General features: G+C 38.5%; 1 protein-coding gene across 1 annotated transcript in view; it reads left to right on the top strand.

Annotated features, from left to right (window-relative positions):
• Positions 1-19,486, top strand: part of kif1aa (kinesin family member 1Aa) — a 77,816-nt gene that overhangs the window by 21,541 nt on the left and 36,789 nt on the right. The window contains exons 5-17 of the mRNA XM_036570395.1: positions 641-714; positions 1,316-1,495; positions 2,078-2,146; positions 2,470-2,648; positions 6,837-6,948; positions 8,179-8,256; positions 9,209-9,274; positions 9,386-9,403; positions 9,497-9,575; positions 10,181-10,259; positions 11,501-11,643; positions 13,485-13,523; positions 19,275-19,477. Of these exons, the coding sequence (XP_036426288.1) occupies positions 641-714; positions 1,316-1,495; positions 2,078-2,146; positions 2,470-2,648; positions 6,837-6,948; positions 8,179-8,256; positions 9,209-9,274; positions 9,386-9,403; positions 9,497-9,575; positions 10,181-10,259; positions 11,501-11,643; positions 13,485-13,523; positions 19,275-19,477 (1,319 nt within the window). The remainder of the gene's footprint in view (positions 1-640; positions 715-1,315; positions 1,496-2,077; positions 2,147-2,469; positions 2,649-6,836; positions 6,949-8,178; positions 8,257-9,208; positions 9,275-9,385; positions 9,404-9,496; positions 9,576-10,180; positions 10,260-11,500; positions 11,644-13,484; positions 13,524-19,274; positions 19,478-19,486) is intronic.

Genomic DNA, 19,486 nt, shown 5'->3' with positions numbered 1-19,486 from the left:
GTTTTTGATGACAGTTTTTGAACGACACTATGTCTCCGTTTTACCTGTGTTTCAAAGTATCGTGATATGTATCATGAAAATGTCTTTAAGTATTGTGATTTGTCATCCACCCCATTACCAGCTACCTTTTACACTATGTTATAAGTACATGATGAATTAACCAATAGAAATGATCTGAAATTGTATAGTATGGAAAAAATTCAGTATCAAGATATGTTCCATACATATCCTTGTATCACAAGATGTTTAGATTTGCATTCATGAAATAACTCATTCCTCCATATTATTGCTACTGTATGCTAAAAGAATATCTTACAAACTTGTCTAAGCTCGATTGGACTATTTTGTCCCTTTTTTCCTGTTAAAGCAGATGGAACTTTACACAGTACTGTAAACATTAATCAGACAGAAAATTTATTTATTACATTTTTAGGTATTTTGAGTTGGTATTTGGGTAGTTTGAACTGTTTCTGATTCACCCAACAAGTGACATAGATTGCAGTCAGTGTTTTATCTGTCAATAATGCTAAAACTAAAAATCAATAATGTTGATTTTGTGACACTGATATTATTATACCAGTACAGATGATATATGACTCAGCACTAACACTGCACTGTGTTGCACTGTCCTGTCTTGCAGCTATCCTCAACCCAAAAGTACCCAAAGAGACCAAAAGCTTCAACTTTGATTATTCCTACTGGTCACACACCTCGGTGAGTACTGTGAGAGGAATTGAAGGGAGCAAGACCTGATGACAGAAGAAAGTAAAAACACAAAAAGTTACATTGAAAAAGAGTAGATTTAATTATTTTACTCTTCTGCATGGACTGTGGACCATGTTCCAAGCTATAGCCTAACTTATTTTTAATTTTTTTTTTTTATGAACATATATTCTTGTTTGCATTAAATAAAAATAGAGATGCTTAACCTAACTTATAGTCCTACTGAGCCTACCTGTATCACAGTCCGTGCAATTACAAAAAATGTAATTCCTTTATTTTTTAAAAGTCTGCTTTTCTTTTGAGAAATTTGGGAACAAATCAAACATTTTAATAAATTTCTTTCATATTTTCAATTAAATCCGATAAAATGTTCTGCAGTCACTGCACTACCATGCATTACAGTTGAGTCTTTCCCCTTGTCCCAGTGGTAAATTGTTAGCTATGACATTTTGTGTGACATTCTTTATCAATAAATTCAATAATTTATACATTTTTATTTAGCAATATGTACCCTGTCAGCAGTTCTTTACTTAATGGATGTGAGTGGTTTAACCTGACTGGTCTGTCTCTTGTCTTGTTTGTGTCCTTGCAGCCAGAGGACATCAACTATGCCTCTCAGCAGCAGGTGTACAGAGACATTGGGGAGGAAATGTTACTCCACGCCTTCGAGGGCTACAATGTTTGCATCTTTGCATATGGCCAGACAGGTGCAGGCAAATCATATACGATGATGGGTAAACAAGAAAAGGACCAGCAAGGAATCATTCCACTGGTAAATAATAGTAATAACAATCTCATTCTCACTCATCATCTAAGCTGATTGTCTTCCTGGGTTGGGGGGGGGGTGCTGGAGCTGGAGGGGTTAACGAAATTAAAGACAACACAGTTTTGTAAAATACGAAATACAGATACAAATAGACAAAGAAACACTGGCAAAACATCAGTGTATACGCACACACATACATGCACAGGGGTTATTATCACACCAACAAAGCCTGGCTGTTTACATGCATGTTTACCCAAAGTAATAAACAGTGCACTCTTGAATAATGTAGTCTTGCCTATTTACACTCTGCCATGTGAATGGTCTCTGATAAAGCAGTTTCTAAGATTATCCAGACACCTCTGTGTACATAGCAGGTCAGTATGCCCTGCACACAGAGATAGCACGAACAAAGTCAGATCAAACAGTGTTGAGGGAAAAGCCAAACAGCAAGCTGAAGCACGTACACAAACATCTATTCAACTGCCTGATGAGGGAATAGGATAAAGGGGTATGAAGCTTCTGTCATTAACTCCCTTTCTCTCTCTCTCCCCATCTCTCAATTTCACTTCATCACTTCCTTATCAACAGCTGTGTGAAGACCTTTTCACCAAGATTAATGACAGCAATAATGACAACAGCATGTCTTACTCTGTAGAGGTAAAAACACGCACTGCTTCTCTCTTTTTCTACAGTATAAAAATAAAACCTTTTTTTGCCACACATTTACCTTCAATCACAAACTCAAAATGTTTTGGCAATAGTGCAAATTGTATTTTATAATTTAGTGACTTTATAGCAGCATGTTACCAAAATGTGACCCTTTCCAGTGTTGCAGACTAAATAACTAAACAGCTCTTGTATGAGGAGCACCAGTTGTAATACCTAAATTTTAAATAATACAAAGCTGTCAGCTTTTCTCTAGTTTGTTTCTTTTGATGATGTACATGCACGTGTGCCAACTCAGATGGTTGTATTTACAGGTCAGTTATATGGAGATTTACTGTGAGCGTGTGCGAGACCTCCTGAACCCCAAAAACAAAGGCAACCTCCGTGTAAGAGAGCATCCATTATTGGGCCCGTATGTGGAAGATCTGTCAAAACTTGCTGTCACATCATACAACGATATTCAAGACCTGATGGACTCAGGAAATAAGGCCAGGTTATTCAGCTATTCTATTCTATTCTATTCTATTCTATTCTGAAGCAGTAGAACACAAGATGGAAGTGTGTTATCGCAAATCATCATGGCTGGGCTATCATTCACAATAACACAACATGAGATGATCTATTTTTTTGCCATATAAAAAAAGTGAAGTGAATTGGCTTCTTATTTCAAGTATATGTTTTTAATATTGGCAGTTTCTTCTGTAAGTAAATAGCTTCAGCAGCTTAGAGTAAAGTGACCATTTTGTTATTTAGTCAGCGGTTGTCTATGGAATAATGTAGGTAAGGTAAAAAAATGTGCTGTTATCCAGTGCCAAAACATGACTATTAGAACTTGGTCTTCAGTTTCGGCCATGAATGTCAAAACTCATTTAAAGAATAAGGGAATAACCCCACCTCTACAATTATACTAATTTCTGCTAGAAATCCTTATGGGATTCTAGTTCTATGTTAGTGCAAAGCTAACATGAACACATTTTGGCTGAAAAAGAAACATTTGAAGCTTGTAAGAGACATATTAACATGTATTTTGCCTTGTATCTAGGGCTGTCACAATTATGAAATTTTAGCTTTAATTAAATGTGATTATTGTTTTTTTTTGTTCTTTTTATGCTACTATTAAAGTACAAGCCTAAAGTGGCCAAGTTGGCTGATGAGCCATCTTATTTGCTAGCGATGTTTACTTGGTAGCTAAACAATACACTACACAAATGTCTACTGTTACACAGAATGTGTAAAGTCAAGCAAAGGATCATGTTTGTAACGAGAGAGAAAATATAAGCCAAAAAACACTGATTCTGCTAGCATGCTAAAAATGTTAGAATTAGCTACTTAACTAACAAATAAACAAACATTACTTCAACTGTATAAAAAGTTTTTTTTGTTTTAATACCCCCATTATGTCTCAGTGAATACATTTACTGCTTTCTTTTATTTACATTTATTCGCCTCAACCCAACGCACTCGATTCACATTCTAACAAATGAAATCTAACAATTGTGGAAAATTATTGCAGCCAACTTAAATAATTGCGATTATCAAGTAAAGGTGATGTAATAATTGTGGCAGGCCTACTTGTAGACATTTTACAGTGTCTCTTTCAGTTAACAGCCCTGGGATAGAACTGCAGCTGCTGTATTTTATTTCTAATGTGACAGAAATGTATTGGACAGGCTACAACTTGTATTTGCAAGGCCTAGAGTGACATTTTTCCTCTCAAAATTTTAAATTAAAATTGGTTTATTCCACTGTTGCTTCTTAATTATGCTTGTGGTTAATTTGACATGCTGGACCTTCTGTTCAGCTCTGGGCCTTCTGTTCAGAAGGCCTAACCAGTGGGAGAACATGTCGTATGTACCTATCTATGTACACCATGGAAGAAAGAAATTCCTAATTGGACAATATTTTTGACACCTTTGTTTCTAATCAGACCTTAACAGCAACATAACAGTAGTATTATGCTGGCAGAGTTTAAACACAAGCATGATTCTGGTGAATAAAAATGAAGAAAATATTACAGGCATGTATTTTTGAATGTCCAGAAATCTGATGGCCTAAAAGGCCCTGTGTATACCCCTCTGCTGTTATCAGATATAACAACATGAGTATAGCAGTTTTCAACTTTTTAATCAGATTGTGTAAACAGAAAGTGTTTCACTAAATCTGTCATAGAGCAACTTATCTTCATGTCTTCATGTATTCCAAGTTATCTTCTGCTTCTCTTATAGCTTCTTCTTGAGTCTGCTTAAAGCCTCCTAAAACAAGCCTGTGGCAATAGTGAAAGGAAAAACTCCTTAGGGCTTTGTTAGAAAATAGACAATTTTCTTGTACCCTGTTAGGGGTCAAGTGTTTGCTCATTCCCAGAGAACTATAGAAGTGTGGAAATAAGTTGGGCGCAAACACTACAGTGCTGTGGCAGCTAACCAATGGATTGATTAAATGAGGCATTTGTCTTGCACAGATTTCTTCCGGTGAGAATAAGCCATAGTTAATTATGGACAGCTGAGAGAGGAACACAGTGCAGATATAATGAATTTGTCAACAGAACACACAGTGCAGTTTAAATGAGGACAGCATATGCTATTTTGGCCATTATTTAATTTATACCAGAGTTTATGTATTAGACTTAAATTCTTTTTTACTTTTTGATAACAAATCATCTTAAAATATGATAAAAAATATTCTTTAACTATTTTCCTAGAAATATATACCTTGTACATCAACTGATTGGCCACTTTATAAGATCTGTCTACCTTTAGGTCCACCACATGGATGGTGTACAGTTACAGAGCATTTATTATTTGGATGGTGGATCATTCTAAGCACAGCAGTGACACTGACATGGTAGTAGCATGGTAGTGTGTGTGGTGCTGGTACAAGTGTATCAGACACAGTGCTGCTTAGGGGTGGGGGTGGGGGAATCGATTCTTAGATGCATCGTGATGCGGACGTGGACGAACGTTCTGAATCGATTCACAGATGTCAAATTCATTATGAATCATTACAAATACTTTGCTTTTAAAAGTACCAAGTCTTCACACAGTGAGAAAATAGAAATCCTGTATAGAAAAAAAGATGCATCGATAATCGCTTTATAATTGCATCGCAGCCCTCTGAATCGTAATAGAATCGAATTGTAAGGTGCCTAGGGATTCCCACCCCTAGTGCTGCTGCTGGCTTTTTACACACGTGAGTGTCATTGATTGAGAATATTCTACCCCCAAAATATCAAGCTAAAAGCAGCTCTGTGGTCAGAAACTGACCACTGATGAAGAGCTAGAGAATGGCTAACACAAATTGTTCATCAACAGATGGGCTACATTCTGTACACCGGTAAGGTGGACTTACAAGGTAGGAGTTTCTAGTAAAATGGCCAGTAAATACTGCTATGCTACAGTGAGAAAACTTTCATTTTTTAATCTTTCCATGTTTTATTAGGCTACTTCCCTCTCCCTCACCAAGCCTCCCATAGATCTCCTCCAGTCTTAGCACTAACGCTAATTTTGAACGAAAGCTGGCTTAAAAAGTCGTAATAGCTGAGCAGTGGCTCTAATTTTCTCATGTTAGAAACAGATGCATTAAACCTGTTATCATGCTATCTTCCTCCCTACCACACAATTACCCTGTTGTGTAACAAGTCAATAGCAGGGCATGCTCAGCAGCGGCTGATCGAGCGCAGTAGATAATTAGGCTGTCACTAATTTGTGTTGCACTTGCTGAAGCATTTGTTAAAAATGAGCTTAAATTGATCTGGGTTTCTTTTCCGAGTGCAGTGAATTCTGTCCCCATCCTAATTATTGTGCAGACTCAAGTCTCTTGGAATAATGTTTGAGCTTTTAGCGCTGGTTGAAATATGTGAGGATAGATTAGTGAATAGGGTCTTCAATATGTTAGAGACACAATCTCAATTTTGTGGATCATTAAAGAGTTGTTTTTCTGTGTCTGAAACAGTTGGCCTGTAGATGCATAATTAGAGATGGATGTTGCAGGCTCAGTGGTACGGCTATCATTTATTTGATGAAGAAAAAATAACCTGAACGCTAAGTGGCACTAAAGTAATAATTGTAAATGATGTTATAAGATGTACCATCACAGGAATTCCAGTAATCAACACTGTGTATAATAAAGCAGGGGCAGGTTAGGAGTGTTCCATTTGAGTGCCAGACAGGAATTGCCCCAGGGGACCCATTTTACTAACACAACGGATGGTGAATGTACTTATTGTTCATTTTACTAGTGCCATTCCTGCTTATTCAAAAGTCTGTTCTTGTTGTAGATGCAGCAGATATATCCTAGACTAGAGCTTTAAGTAAGCCTAAAATTTTTGAACCATTTAAGGGCTCTTCCTGGAACCGTTATCTTTTTAAGAGTGTCTTCAAAATTAAATGAAAATTCCTAAGTAAAGCAGGGGTAAATGCTGGACACAATCTAATAAACATCCAAATGTATAACCTTGAACGTGTATATAACCTGACCCGAGCCCAACAGTTGTTTGAGAAAAGAGGTCCCAAGATAGCGCTTAAAATATTTGTCCAAACCATGTGTGATCCAAAAGTTAACATTAGGTTTTATCAGGGTAAGACTGGTATTCCAAACTCTGACTTAGACTACTAAGAAGTAATCATAGATGAAGAAGTACTCTGGCTGAGAGATGTGCGTTTAATCATCTCTATCCCTCTTACAGGACCGTGGCTGCCACCAACATGAATGAAACGAGCAGTCGCTCTCATGCTGTATTCAACATCATCTTCACCCAGCAGCGCCATGATGCCGAGACGGACAACACCTCTGAGAAGGTATGCTGCCATGGATTGTTCTAGACCTTGTCAGTCACAGAGAGCTGCTCAGTGAAGGGAATGCAGTACCACTAGCGCAATGGACTCCAGACATGCTGAGGCCAGACACTCCGCTCACAGCTCAGAGAACCTTGAACTGGCAGAGCTGTACTGAATGGCGTTTGACATTGTGGATGATCTTATTGGCCCAGCTGATTATATGTGAGAGTTACAGGAGCATGTTCTTCTGTCACTGTGCTCGTTATTGACCATTCTCTCTTCCTCTCTCTGTCTCACCCCTTCTGTCTCTTTCTTTCTTTCTCCCTTTAATTTAGCTCAGTTCAAATGAATTCATTTTAATTTAGTTCAATTTAAAAGGATACAATATTAATGTGACAAAATAATGACACATTTATGTTGATAAAGTTTGAAAATATTAAAGTATAATGAAATAGAAGATTAAACAGTGTAAAATGTTTAAATCTGTAATGTAAACTGTTTCAGGGTTATATCCAACATTTTTCATTTTATTTTTATACCTGAGGTGTAATTATGACATTTGTTTTAGTTGATATCTCAAAAATAGTCAATTTTTATATGACCATTTTCCAACTTTGATTCAAGTTAATCAGCTCTGTTAGAATTAAACGGTTGTTTTTGTCACTGTGCCTTTGAGTATGATATATACAGTGGGGAGACCACCGGTGAAATTGCTGAAAGATTTTCTCCAGATATTTTGTGCAAAAGCCTCTGATCAGTAGATCAAATTCATCTGAGAGTCATCTAACCACGTGTTTCAGTGGAAGAAATACGACTTAAAAACCTGACCTTGTTGTTCAAGGGTCTTAACCTGGTCAATTTCACAAATTTGAATAGTAATCTAGAATATTATGTAATAGTGCATATAAAAACACCAGAAAGTACCAGATTTTCAATGTGGATGTAGGAGTTTGGACTCTCTATGCAATTTGCCTAATTTCTGATTGGCTGTCTTATAGTTGTTGTCACGAAAACAATGAAGTCAAATGACCTGTTTTTGCAGCTGAATTCCCATATATGGATTGTATGGACTGGGGAGTAAAGATACATTTTGAAATTTTGAAACATTGTTTATGTATTGCATAAAGCTCTTTTATTTCGAAAAGTTGAGTAAAAGAAGTTGTGATATGGACCCTTTAGGACTAAAATATTGCAGTGTTTTTGTTGCTCGTGATGTGAACATATTTGCATCACTCTCTGTGTCTCTGATAGGTCAGCAAAATCAGTCTGGTGGATTTAGCCGGGAGTGAGAGAGCCGATTCCACTGGAGCCAAAGGCACTCGGCTCAAGGTGACAATCTCCACACTTTTCTTTGCCTCATTACACACTAGTTTTTCTACCTCCTGCTCATCCAGGTGTGAGCGCTGGTTGTTTTCCTTACTTTTCAGTCACTTTTAGTGTCTACTTCCTTCTTTTCCTCTCTCTACTGGCTTATCTTTAGGCTCATTAATCTTCTACCTCTGAGCTTTCCTATCCAGTGCTTGGGGACCCTCCTACAGTTTTGTTCTGTTCCAGCTCCAGCTCTTCATTATCTTGCACAGGTGTTTGGAGCTAGAATAGAACAAAAATGTGGAGTGTTTGCAGGTACCCGAGGACTATGCCATGCTAGGGAATCTCTGCTCTGTTTTTACCTATACCGCCACTTTCTCTTTCTGTCTCTCCCTGCATTGCCTCCTCTTGTTTTCTCCACATTTTTCAGCTTCATTAGTTTTGTGCTGCGAGGACTGTGAGATTCTAGGTCAGGATGTTGCAGGGAAGCGCTGTATGTTGGGGCTGGATGTGGGTGCTCTGTTCTGTGCTAAAGGGCAGAGCTCCCTCAGAGCTCACATCAAAGTTTCTACTCTGAGTCTCTGCTTCATTCAGAGGTGTCTTTACATTGGTGAAGGACTACACAATATATTGTTTCTTAGTTGTTATCACATCATTGGCTTTTGCAGTGCTGAAGTCACAAAAGGCTGCAATATAAAAAGCCCTTTAATCTATAATAAAAACTGAACAACATTCTGAACAACATTAGGTGTCCCTGGTGAGTTTCTGTTTGAATTCACATGATCCTACCAATGTAAATAATTTTGGTTTATATAATGCAGTTCAATCTTGTTACATCATGATATTTTTATTTTACTGCAAGGCATAGCTTAATTGCAATGTGTTGCTGTTGTCAATGTCACAGTATGATATTTTGTCCATATTGTGCGGCCCTACTTTGGTCTTTTATAAAGCTGCTCTGTGTCTGTTGTAGGAAGGAGCAAACATCAACAAATCCCTCACCACACTGGGGAAAGTCATTTCAGCTCTGGCTGAGGTGGTATGTATTTGTTTTTTTATGTTATTTATTTTTGAATTTTCATTTTACACTATTTTCACAGTGTCTGAAGTGTACAGTAATGCTAAACTTCTTTCACTTCTTGTTTCTTAGGATTCTGGATCAAACAAGGTAAGAAAACCATTTTTCTTTTAACTTAATAATTTTTGCTCATATGAAGTTACCTGTTAGTTAACATGTTGATAATTTATCTGATATACACAGAACAAGAAGAAAAAGAAGGCGGAAAGTTTCATCCCCTACAGAGATTCCGTGCTGACTTGGTTACTAAGAGAAAATCTTGGTATGCATCATTGTTACAGCTGTATCTGTGCTACCAGTCAAAAGTGTGCCTTTTCAAAATCATTTTATTAAATGAACTCTGTTGGTTCACAATAACATATTAAAGTCTAATCAAGTTTACTCTGAGAAAAACAGTATCACAATATCAATATCACATATCATGCTTGTGACAGTATTAGTGACAGTGCTGCCTTACGCTAAATAACACCACCAAAGCCCACGCTTGTTGGGATGTTAGCACTCATCAGCGCTTTAACTTTCAACTGTTTTTAACCACTTGTGAACCAAAAGAGTTGCAGTATGTATGTAGTTACAGTATGTGCAAGGAAATTCAAATTTCAAAAGAAGGCAAAGTGTTCCCAAGGTTTTGACTTTAATGCACTCACTTATTCAAAAATTTACAACAAGGGGGGGCACTTTAGTAGAATTTCCTTTATAACAGTGGTGCTTTGCATCCATGATAGTGTGTCCTTGTTAATAAACTGAATTTAAGAGAGGTAAACAGGTCATACAATATGTCCTTTATATATTCTGGTTTATTGAGTAGTTTTCAAACATCACTTTAACTCCAGTTTTACACTCATCTTGACCTTTCTCTTGGTTCAGGTGGAAACTCCCGCACTGCAATGGTTGCCGCCCTCAGTCCCGCAGACATCAACTACGATGAGACCCTCAGTACTCTAAGGTGTCACCGCTTGGCTCTTTACTCTAGGGTTGCACAGTATATCAGTTGTTGTCACAATATATAGCCTTGGAGAAAGCTGCAATATGCAATCATACCCTCCAACCAATCAAAGATTCACTTAGTCTAGTCACTTTTGAGTATTTTGATCAAATCTCAGATGGCTCATTTGAGTGTGGGTGTTTGAATGAATCAAGGCATTTATGTATTCCAACAAATGTATAGTCTTTTCTAAGTGAAAAAAATATTTGCAAAGTTTAACATATTGGAAAAAATAAAACAGAAAAAATAAAATGTGCATAGGTTTTGCACACATTACACAAATTTTGTGTTTTATTTTTTCCCAATATGTTAAATTTGGCAAACAAACAGTTACTGTGCTTAAAAGTGTACAGAGAGGATATGTACTTATTGTCACATAGAAAATCAACAAAGCATGTAATTTGGCTTAAATGTTATGTACGACTGTTTGAGATTTGTGGGCAGTATCATGCAGGCTAGTCTTACATCATGTAATTGAGTATTAAACAGGATTTTTAACATATTGCAAGACACACTGCAATCACATTATAGAGAACTATTATCGCAATGTGTTGAGTCATGCAGCCTTAGTTTACTCCAATCATCTTCTCCACCATTAATTTTCCTGTTGTCATCATTCCACATCTTCCAGTGTCCATCTTTCTTTTTCCCACACAAGTCCACGCACATTCTCTCTGTCTCTCACACTCTCACATGCTCTGTTCCTGTCTGTCTCTATCCTCCCTCGTTCTCTCCCTCGCTCTTCCTCTAAGCTTGTTAGTATGGTTAAGGTGTTGAAGGGTAATGGCAGCGTGAGCAGAATGTTATGTAATGACAGATTAGGATCCTGCTGCTGCCTGCAGCAGCTTCACTCTTCAAACACCCTTCAAAAGTAGCTGCTGTGCAGCATACTGCTGAACTGAGTAATTGGGCACCCATGAGATGCAGTGCTTTTGTGTGTGTGTGACATATGCAAGTAATTTCCTTATCTTGTTTCCTTACTGTATCTTGCAGTTTACTCAATACCTACTCACACATTATTATTGTTTATTTATTGTCTGTTTATTGTTTCACTACAAAGTTCTACCAGCTGCAATCTATATTGAAATTATCAGACATTAATATGATATATGACCATTACCTGGAGTTCTCACATCCACAGCCATATTTTACTTGACATTCTGTGCTAACTCTGGCCTCACCCGTTGTAAACTCTGAAACAGGTACGCAGACAGAGCCAAGCAGATCCGATGCAATGCTGTTATTAACGAGGACCCGAACAACCGGCTGGTGCGGGAGCTGAAGGAGGAGGTGTCTCGCCTGAAGGAGCTCCTCTATGCCCAGGGCTTGGGTGACATCATAGAGAGTAAGACCCTCTGCTGTCCCAGCTGGACACTGTTTACTTGTATTTATATCAAATCAAATGTTGCTGTGCACTAAGGGGTGGGTGGTGTGACGATATGATTTCGTTATCACTGTACATTACATCACGGTAAACTTTTCGTAGCAAGTTTGAACACCTCCGGTCAAATTATGTTTTGTTGATTTTCTAAGTTAAAACATTTTCTAAGGAGAGCACACATTTTCCCCAAATTGTTAAAATGAGCAAATAAACAGTAATTAAGCATTAAAATATACAGAAGTGTGTTCTGTGTAGAGGATGTGTCTACTTATTTTCACTTAGAAAATCAACAAAACATGCTATTTGACCAGGGCCGCCCAAACTTTTGCATACTACTGTATATTGTGCCATATTTACTCAATTCATCCACAGCACTGACCAGCTGTATGTTTCGTTAAAAAGAGGTTTAGAAGAGGCCTCCATGTGTGTAGCTGTTTAAGGCTTCATTGTGTTGTCAAGAGATCTAACATTTGAATCACGTGAGGTCTACAAGAGGATAACTGGTACCAGGGATGTGGGAAGGTGTTTTAAGTTGGGGGCTCAGAAATTTTAAGCAGAACAGATGTAACGTCATGTTATTTATGCAAAAAAAAAAAAAAATTCTATTCATGTATTATTTTTTATTTATTACTTCTAAATCTGGGGCTGCACCCCCACTTCCAACATCCCTGATTGGTCCTTTTTCATTAAGATGCAGTGCTGTTTAATTGGATGTAGTGCTCTACAGTATGTAAAACATTGAATGAAAAGCCAGTTTTTAATAACATTTTTAAATGTGGCACTACTGGGGTGTATTGTGTCTGTTCCAACTTACAAAACCTCAGAAATATGAAATGTTATGATGTGTATTGGGCATTGTGAAAATGTATTTAAGTATTGTGACAGTGTGTTTTTGTCATGTTGCCCACCCCTAATACAGACCAGTGTTCACACATTCCAGTCCTGGAGGCTCAACTGCACTGCATAGTCATAGGCTTTTCACAGCTTATATCATTAGGTAAATATCAACAGCTCTTTGAGCCGAATCAGGTGTGTTAGATCAAGAAAACACAACTGTGCAGAGCAGGTGGTCTACCAACACTGGAGCTACTAAACTGTAATGTTGCAGAGAAAATGATATGTATCATACGTATTATGCAGAACATATATACTGTTGTATTGTACTGTGTGATAGTCCTAATGAAAATAATCCTTCTTGTATGTGCTCATACACACACACACACACACACACTCACTCTCTCTCTCTCACACAAAGTAATGCATCAAAAGTACTTGATTTAATTTTCACATTATTACAGTATAGTATAGTAAGTAAACTAAAAGACACAACTGTGTTTGAATGTGTGTGAATCTATTTTATTAATGTGGCAATAATGTACACATTTGAATCAAGTGATTTTGATGCTTTACTTTTTTAGTGAAACAGTCCTCACCCTGTTTCAGTCTGTCATTTTTAGTCATTCACTCACTGAGCCGTCTTCCCTTTCCTCTGCACTCACCACACTCTTTCTCTCTCATTCCTGCTCACTCATTTCTCTCTGTCTTCCTTATGGCCTTAGGGTGTGTTAGGAGAAGGTTTTAGAGCAGAGCATTTTTAATTCAGCCCTTAGGGTTCAGTTCAGTGTGTAGTGTCCTTCAGAAGCTGTCTGAGCTTGGCGTTGCTTAGAGCCTCTTGGCCTTTGTGTTGTTTTAAATGGGTCTGACTTTTTCCTCTCTTTGTCTTTCTCTCTCTCCTTTTAATTTGAACTCCTTTCTCTTATTTATTCTCCTCACTCTGTTGTCTCCATTGTTGTTCTCTCTCTCAGCATATCGAGGTCCAGTCGATGACGACTCTGGTTTGAAATGTGTGTTTCCTTGGCACCTTCTCTTTTTTCTCTCTGTTTCTCTTTTTCTTGTGCTTTTGCAGCTTTCCTGGATGTGGCAGATCCCTGCAGCACCAGGGGGCTTTTGGGTGTTTTAAATGACAAAATGAACCAATCACACAGTAATTTTCATGACACGTCAGCTGAATGTTGGCTTGGTTAGGTTTAGTTAGCTTACGAAGGTGCATGTGTAGACTAGCAACCAGGCTGTATTTTCCCCATGCTTCCTTTATACTGAGGAGTGGACATGCCATTTGCTGCTGGTGACCAGAAATTTATATATGTAATATGTAGGGGTGTAAAAATACATCTCAGTGTAATTCAACTGCTTTGATTTTGTGATATTATAACAGATTATAATACTTATAGCTCGACTGATACGAATGATACATCAGTTGTCTGATAATATCAGCCGATATTGATGACCTGAGCTTTTATTGGTATTAGTGAATATATTGCCAACAATGCAATGATAATTTGTTATATTTTTGGTCTCCTGACAATAAGACAAAACCATAAATATGAAGCATCCCCTTGTTATACGACAGCAATACAAGCAGGAACACGAAGAGCTGTTATGGTTAAAATAAAAAAATTACGTAAAATGCATCCAAACCTACCTTTTAGCACAATAATGTTATAGCACAAAAAACTTATTTCTATTAAGAGACCTGATGAAAAGTAAGTTAATTAGGAGGTACTAGAGTATTTATATTCTGTAAGACTGTAGGTTTCTGCAGTTTATTTGAGAAATTTGACCATTGAGAAAAGATACATTGAGCAATTCACAGTTGGCAATTGAGAATCATAACAGTCAGTAAAGCAAAGTCTTGGAGTATAAAATTAAAATATAAATATCAATTAGATCAACTGATATCATTGGTTATTAGTTGTTTAGCACCTTAAAATCAGCAATGGTATTGGCCACAAAATAGTTGTATCAGTCGGGCCCTAATAGCAACACCCAGTAGTAATATTTTATAACAATTTGTGCGCTTAATTTTGGCCATAATAAAATTCTCAGGATATTTTCAAACGTTTCAAACATAGAAATAAAAAAAAACTTGATGTATTGTTTTCATTGTCTATATTCCACTACGCTGTAAATAGTTCCTTCAGTCACATTTGTGTATTCATAGTATTTTTAAAAACCTTTCTGAATCGTACACAGTAACCAGTCAAATCATTCACATCCCCAGTAATAATCAATCGACGATTTAGATTTCTGCCATTTTCATCCTAGATGGTACCTGGTAAAATATCAGGTGCTAGTTCACTTGAGCCTGTTTGCTGGTTTGGAGTTTGAGCTTAAAGCACAGTTTGCTGTGCTTTGTGTTCACTGGTGCTGCAAGGCTGTGTTCTCTCTCCCTCTGTTTTTCTGTCGCTGCCTTTCTTTTTTTTCCTGCAATGCTGAGTAGGAGGAATGGTGCAGTGTACAGTTTAACTGATCTCACTCATCCACTCATCTACGTTTAATTCCTCTTGTAAATGCTACTCTAATCGAAAAAAAACTGTTTTTAAATATGGCTGTTGTAAAATGGAATTAAATGTTAGGGAGTGAAGCTTTTTGGGATAGACTTACCTCAGATGTGTGTTTGAGTGACATCACATATTCAGTGAGGGTTTATCTTTTGTTTGATGCAAGCTGCAGCTTTTGTTATGGCTGTACCACATCCTCTCCATAGGCCCTACTAGCTCTACAGCCATAGGGAATAACCTGGAGGGAAAAATAGAACAGAAACCCGTTATTTCTTTCTATTAAAGTTTGCTGACTCATGCTTACAAACGAGTGGTTTGGCGTTAACTCTTTAAGGGTGTTCTATAGAGTAGAGACTATTGGTCCAGTTGAAGAGAGTGCTGCCACCTGCTTGTCAGACTGAGACATGACTTAAAAGGGACTTGCATTTAAAGGGTCCATATCATGGAGTACCACCTATTCAACCTACAGCAGTTTAGCCCCACTTACCCTGAAGTTATAAGGTATATTGCAGTCTGGACTGCTTTTTGAATGAGACACAAAACAGTGAATCAGAACAGAGATCATTTGCGTATATCTGTCATTATGGCACAGTAACAAAAAACCAGCCTATATGGACAGAGGTCAGAGTTGAAAAAACATATTTTGTCACTACCGATACAATAGTAACACTCCTGTAAAAATTATTATTTTTAATTTTAAGTATTATTTTCAAAAGTTGAAATTTAGGGGTTAGGGTTTAGGAAAGACACTTCCCAATAGAAAGTACCCTATAAATAATGATTTTGTATATATTTTCATAATTTCTTTCTCAATACAATTGATTTAAACAGACCATAACAGATATTTTGTAAATATCTAAGGTCTGAATGTTTAATTGTTTTTTGAAATATATATATATATATTTACTGTATATGTACCACAGTTTGAACTAATTTGGTAGAATGCTTATCGGTAAAGTTTATCAGTATTTAGGGCACAGTAACAAAAATGACCTGGATAAAATGATGTTTGATAAAATTGGATAAAATATTAATGTAAAATGTAATTATGACTATTTTTGGTTCATAAACCTAAGCAAACATCGCCTCTGGGGGGAAAAAAAGAAAATGGAGAATGTATGTATGTATGTAGAATGTGGGCCCTTTAACATTATGTAGATTTAACAATTTTTATTTTAAATTAATGTTATTAGGAAATAACAGACATTGGTTTCTCATGATTTCCAGTCACTGGTTAGTCAGTCATGAACAGCATCCAGGAAGCATCTTGAAGTGGGCACATTTGTGGTCACATGGTGTGGCCATTACTGTAGTTACATTAAACAGAATGGACTGTAATAGAGAGAGAGAGAGAGAGAGAGAGAGAGATTTAGAGAGGACAAAGTAAGCGCACCTTTGTCCAATGCCCATTACATAAAATAGCCAAATTGCTGCGCTCATGTATAGATAGCATACAATTCCCAGCCTTTCACTTCAGAAGATTGCAGAAGCTTAGTCTTCTCTCTGTTAGTAAGACTGTCCTCAGGCTCTACTGTGTGACTGCTTTCTATGATTAGTGACAGAATGGTAGCTCTCTGTTGCCATAGCAGCACTGCTGGTGCCGAGAGCCATTATTTAAGACCACCGAGACGTTATCCTATGTTTATTAGTCATTTATTTAGCCTATTATGTTCGTCATCATACAGATGGCGACCTTAGACAGCAAGCTGTAATTATTCATTATGCTAATGCGGGCTCACTGGTGATAAAGTGACCCGAGATAACACAGTGGAGCTGATCAGGTGAGGCTGAGAAGATGCTTCCGGAGGGGAACTCGCATGAGCTGCATGAAAGCTGAATTGCAGCTCTAATGCAACCACTTCCTCTCATGTGTTAGATATGGCTTTTATTCAGACCTTAATGGAGCTGGTAATGGGGGTTTTATTGTGGCCAGTAGAGTACCTAATGAGAGTCACTAGCTTTTACCAGCAATATGAGCCCTAAAGCAGAAGAGAGAGCAGGCAATGGGTCTCCTACATGTATGACCATTATAGGGAGATGGGACATTTTTGGAGCATATGAGCCTTACTATATATTACTGTAAGGCACTAACTAGGAAGTACCTGTCTGGCTGCATGAGTGGACTAACATTATCATTACTGTGCTGTATGAACACTAACATAAAAGAAGGATACTGCAGTATGTCAGTAATGATTGAAGAATCTGCATGTATGCTCTAATGTAGAGTATAGGGCTGTCACTATCAATTATAAGAGCAATCGAGCAATTGAACGATTATTTTAACAGTAAATTGTGTTTTTAATAAGATAAAGCATAATGGACAAACCAATCATGACCTTTCAGAGACCCAAAAATACACTTATCGTCAGATAAATTGTTGCACCCAGAAGGAAGTGTCGGAGTGCAATGCTATTCGGAAGGAAGATAGAGGATACCAGGAGCAATAAATGAGTAAAAATTTAGACTGATATGGGCAATATTTATTGAGGTACACATACAGAAGTAGTGTCTCTCGGTATGGCGTCGGGCCACCATGTTTGCTAACGCAGCATGCCAGACGTCTCGGCATGGAGTTGTAGAGATTCTTACTGGTGTCTTGCGATAATCCATCCCATGCAGCATAAATATTCTCATGCAGTTCCTGCAGATTTTGCAGTATGGGGTGGAGTGTTGATAGTGCGTCCAATAGCATCCCACACATTTTCAATCGGGGATAGGTCTGGCGATGTGGCTGGCCATGGCATAGTATCTGTGTCTTCAAGGCAGGCTCTTGAGACGGCAGCAGTATGTGGACAAGCATTGTCCTGTAGGAATAGCGCACCAGAGTGTGCGTTCAGAAAAGGTAGGGCCATTGGTTGCAGGACCTCATGAATGTAATGTTGGGCTGTCAAAGTGCCTGTAATGAAGACCAAAGGTGATCTGGCATCGTACGGAAATGCACCACACACCATGCCACCAGGCCTTCTGGATGTGTGACGCGTGACAACAAACCATTCGTCTTGGCGCTGACCACGGTGCCTCCACACACGGATTTGTTGGTCGTCTCCACCAAGACAAAAGCAGGACTGGTCACTGAAGATGAATCACTCCATAACAGTCTGGCACGACACCATTGCAGTCTTTGGCGATGGTGACGTGGTGTTAAGGGCAGTCGTCGTAACGGTCTGCATGCATGTAGTCCTGTATCGTGCAGCCGTCTGACAATGGTGCTGGCACTGGATGACTCATGGAGGGCATCAGCTTGCTGAATGTCTGCAGTTGTAGCTGTTGGGTCACAATCCGTTGGTTCTCCCTCTCCATGGTTTGTGTAGGTCTCCTAGATCCTTCATGTTGCTGGTGCATGCCTTCTTCTATCCACTGCCACCAACAGCATGCTATGGTAATCCACGCGCAATACGTCGATGAGACCATCCCGCTTCCTGGAGCCCTATGATGCGACCCCTCTCAAACTTTTCCAACTGCTCAAATTGCTTTCGAACTCTTCTCTGGGACATACTTCGCTTGCAAAGGATGCTACCAACACAACAGCACGAGTCAGAATGGAAAGCATGCACAATGGGAGGACCTTATATAGTCAGTCAGGTACAGTGATAAGGACCGTCCTTACTTATGTCCCATGCGCGGACGAGCGTGAAACTTGAATCATTTGCATGTCTCATGATGTCAAACCTATCCACCAAGTTGCATTCCTGTCGGTTAATTCCTTCTGGGTGCAACTATTTTTTTGACGATGAGTGTAATATAAAAGATAGACATGATGCTTTATCGTCATGCAAATTAAGAAGGTAACATTTAAATTGATGACTTCCTGAGTTTGATAGAGTTTAACTGAGTAATTGTGGCAGCCCTAGTAGATTACTGAGGGAATATGGATTGGTGTCTAAATTGCAGTGCTTTGGCTGAAGCTCAATAGGTCACACTGCACTTAGCACAGCAGGTGGACCTATGCTGCTTTGCGCTTGTGCTGCCACTGGCTTTTACTTTTTCTCTCTTTTTGTTGGACCGTGACTGTAGAACCTGTCTGTTCTTTCTCTTCCAGTGTTTCTCTTGTGTCTCGATTCACATGTACTGGCCTTTTCAAATTTGGTCACATTCGTTTTAAGCTACATTTCTTTCTTTCTGTCTTCTTCTTTTTTCTACTTTCCTTCTCTCTGCTCTCCCTTTTCTGTCTGCTCCTCTCTTTATCTTTCTGACCCCCCCATTCCCTTGCTCCTTCCCTCCACCCCCCCGCCCGGCACCCTCCCCTCCCGGCAGACTTATCCGATTACAAGAACAATAACAATACTGGCCAAGCTGTCAATCAAAGAGGTGATCTCTCCACAGTGACCAATGCCATGACGGGGATGAGTCCCTCCCCCTCTCTCTCCGCTCTGTCCAGCCGGGCTGGATCCATCAGCAGTCTGCGTGACCACATCATGTTCAGTCCTGGGAGTGAGGAGGCCATTGAGCGACTCAAGGTAACTCAG

This window comes from Colossoma macropomum, unplaced genomic scaffold (genome assembly GCF_904425465.1).
Source record: "Colossoma macropomum unplaced genomic scaffold, Colossoma_macropomum, whole genome shotgun sequence".
Lineage (NCBI taxonomy): Eukaryota > Metazoa > Chordata > Actinopteri > Characiformes > Serrasalmidae > Colossoma > Colossoma macropomum.
This window is presented reverse-complemented; position numbering and strand designations above follow the sequence as displayed.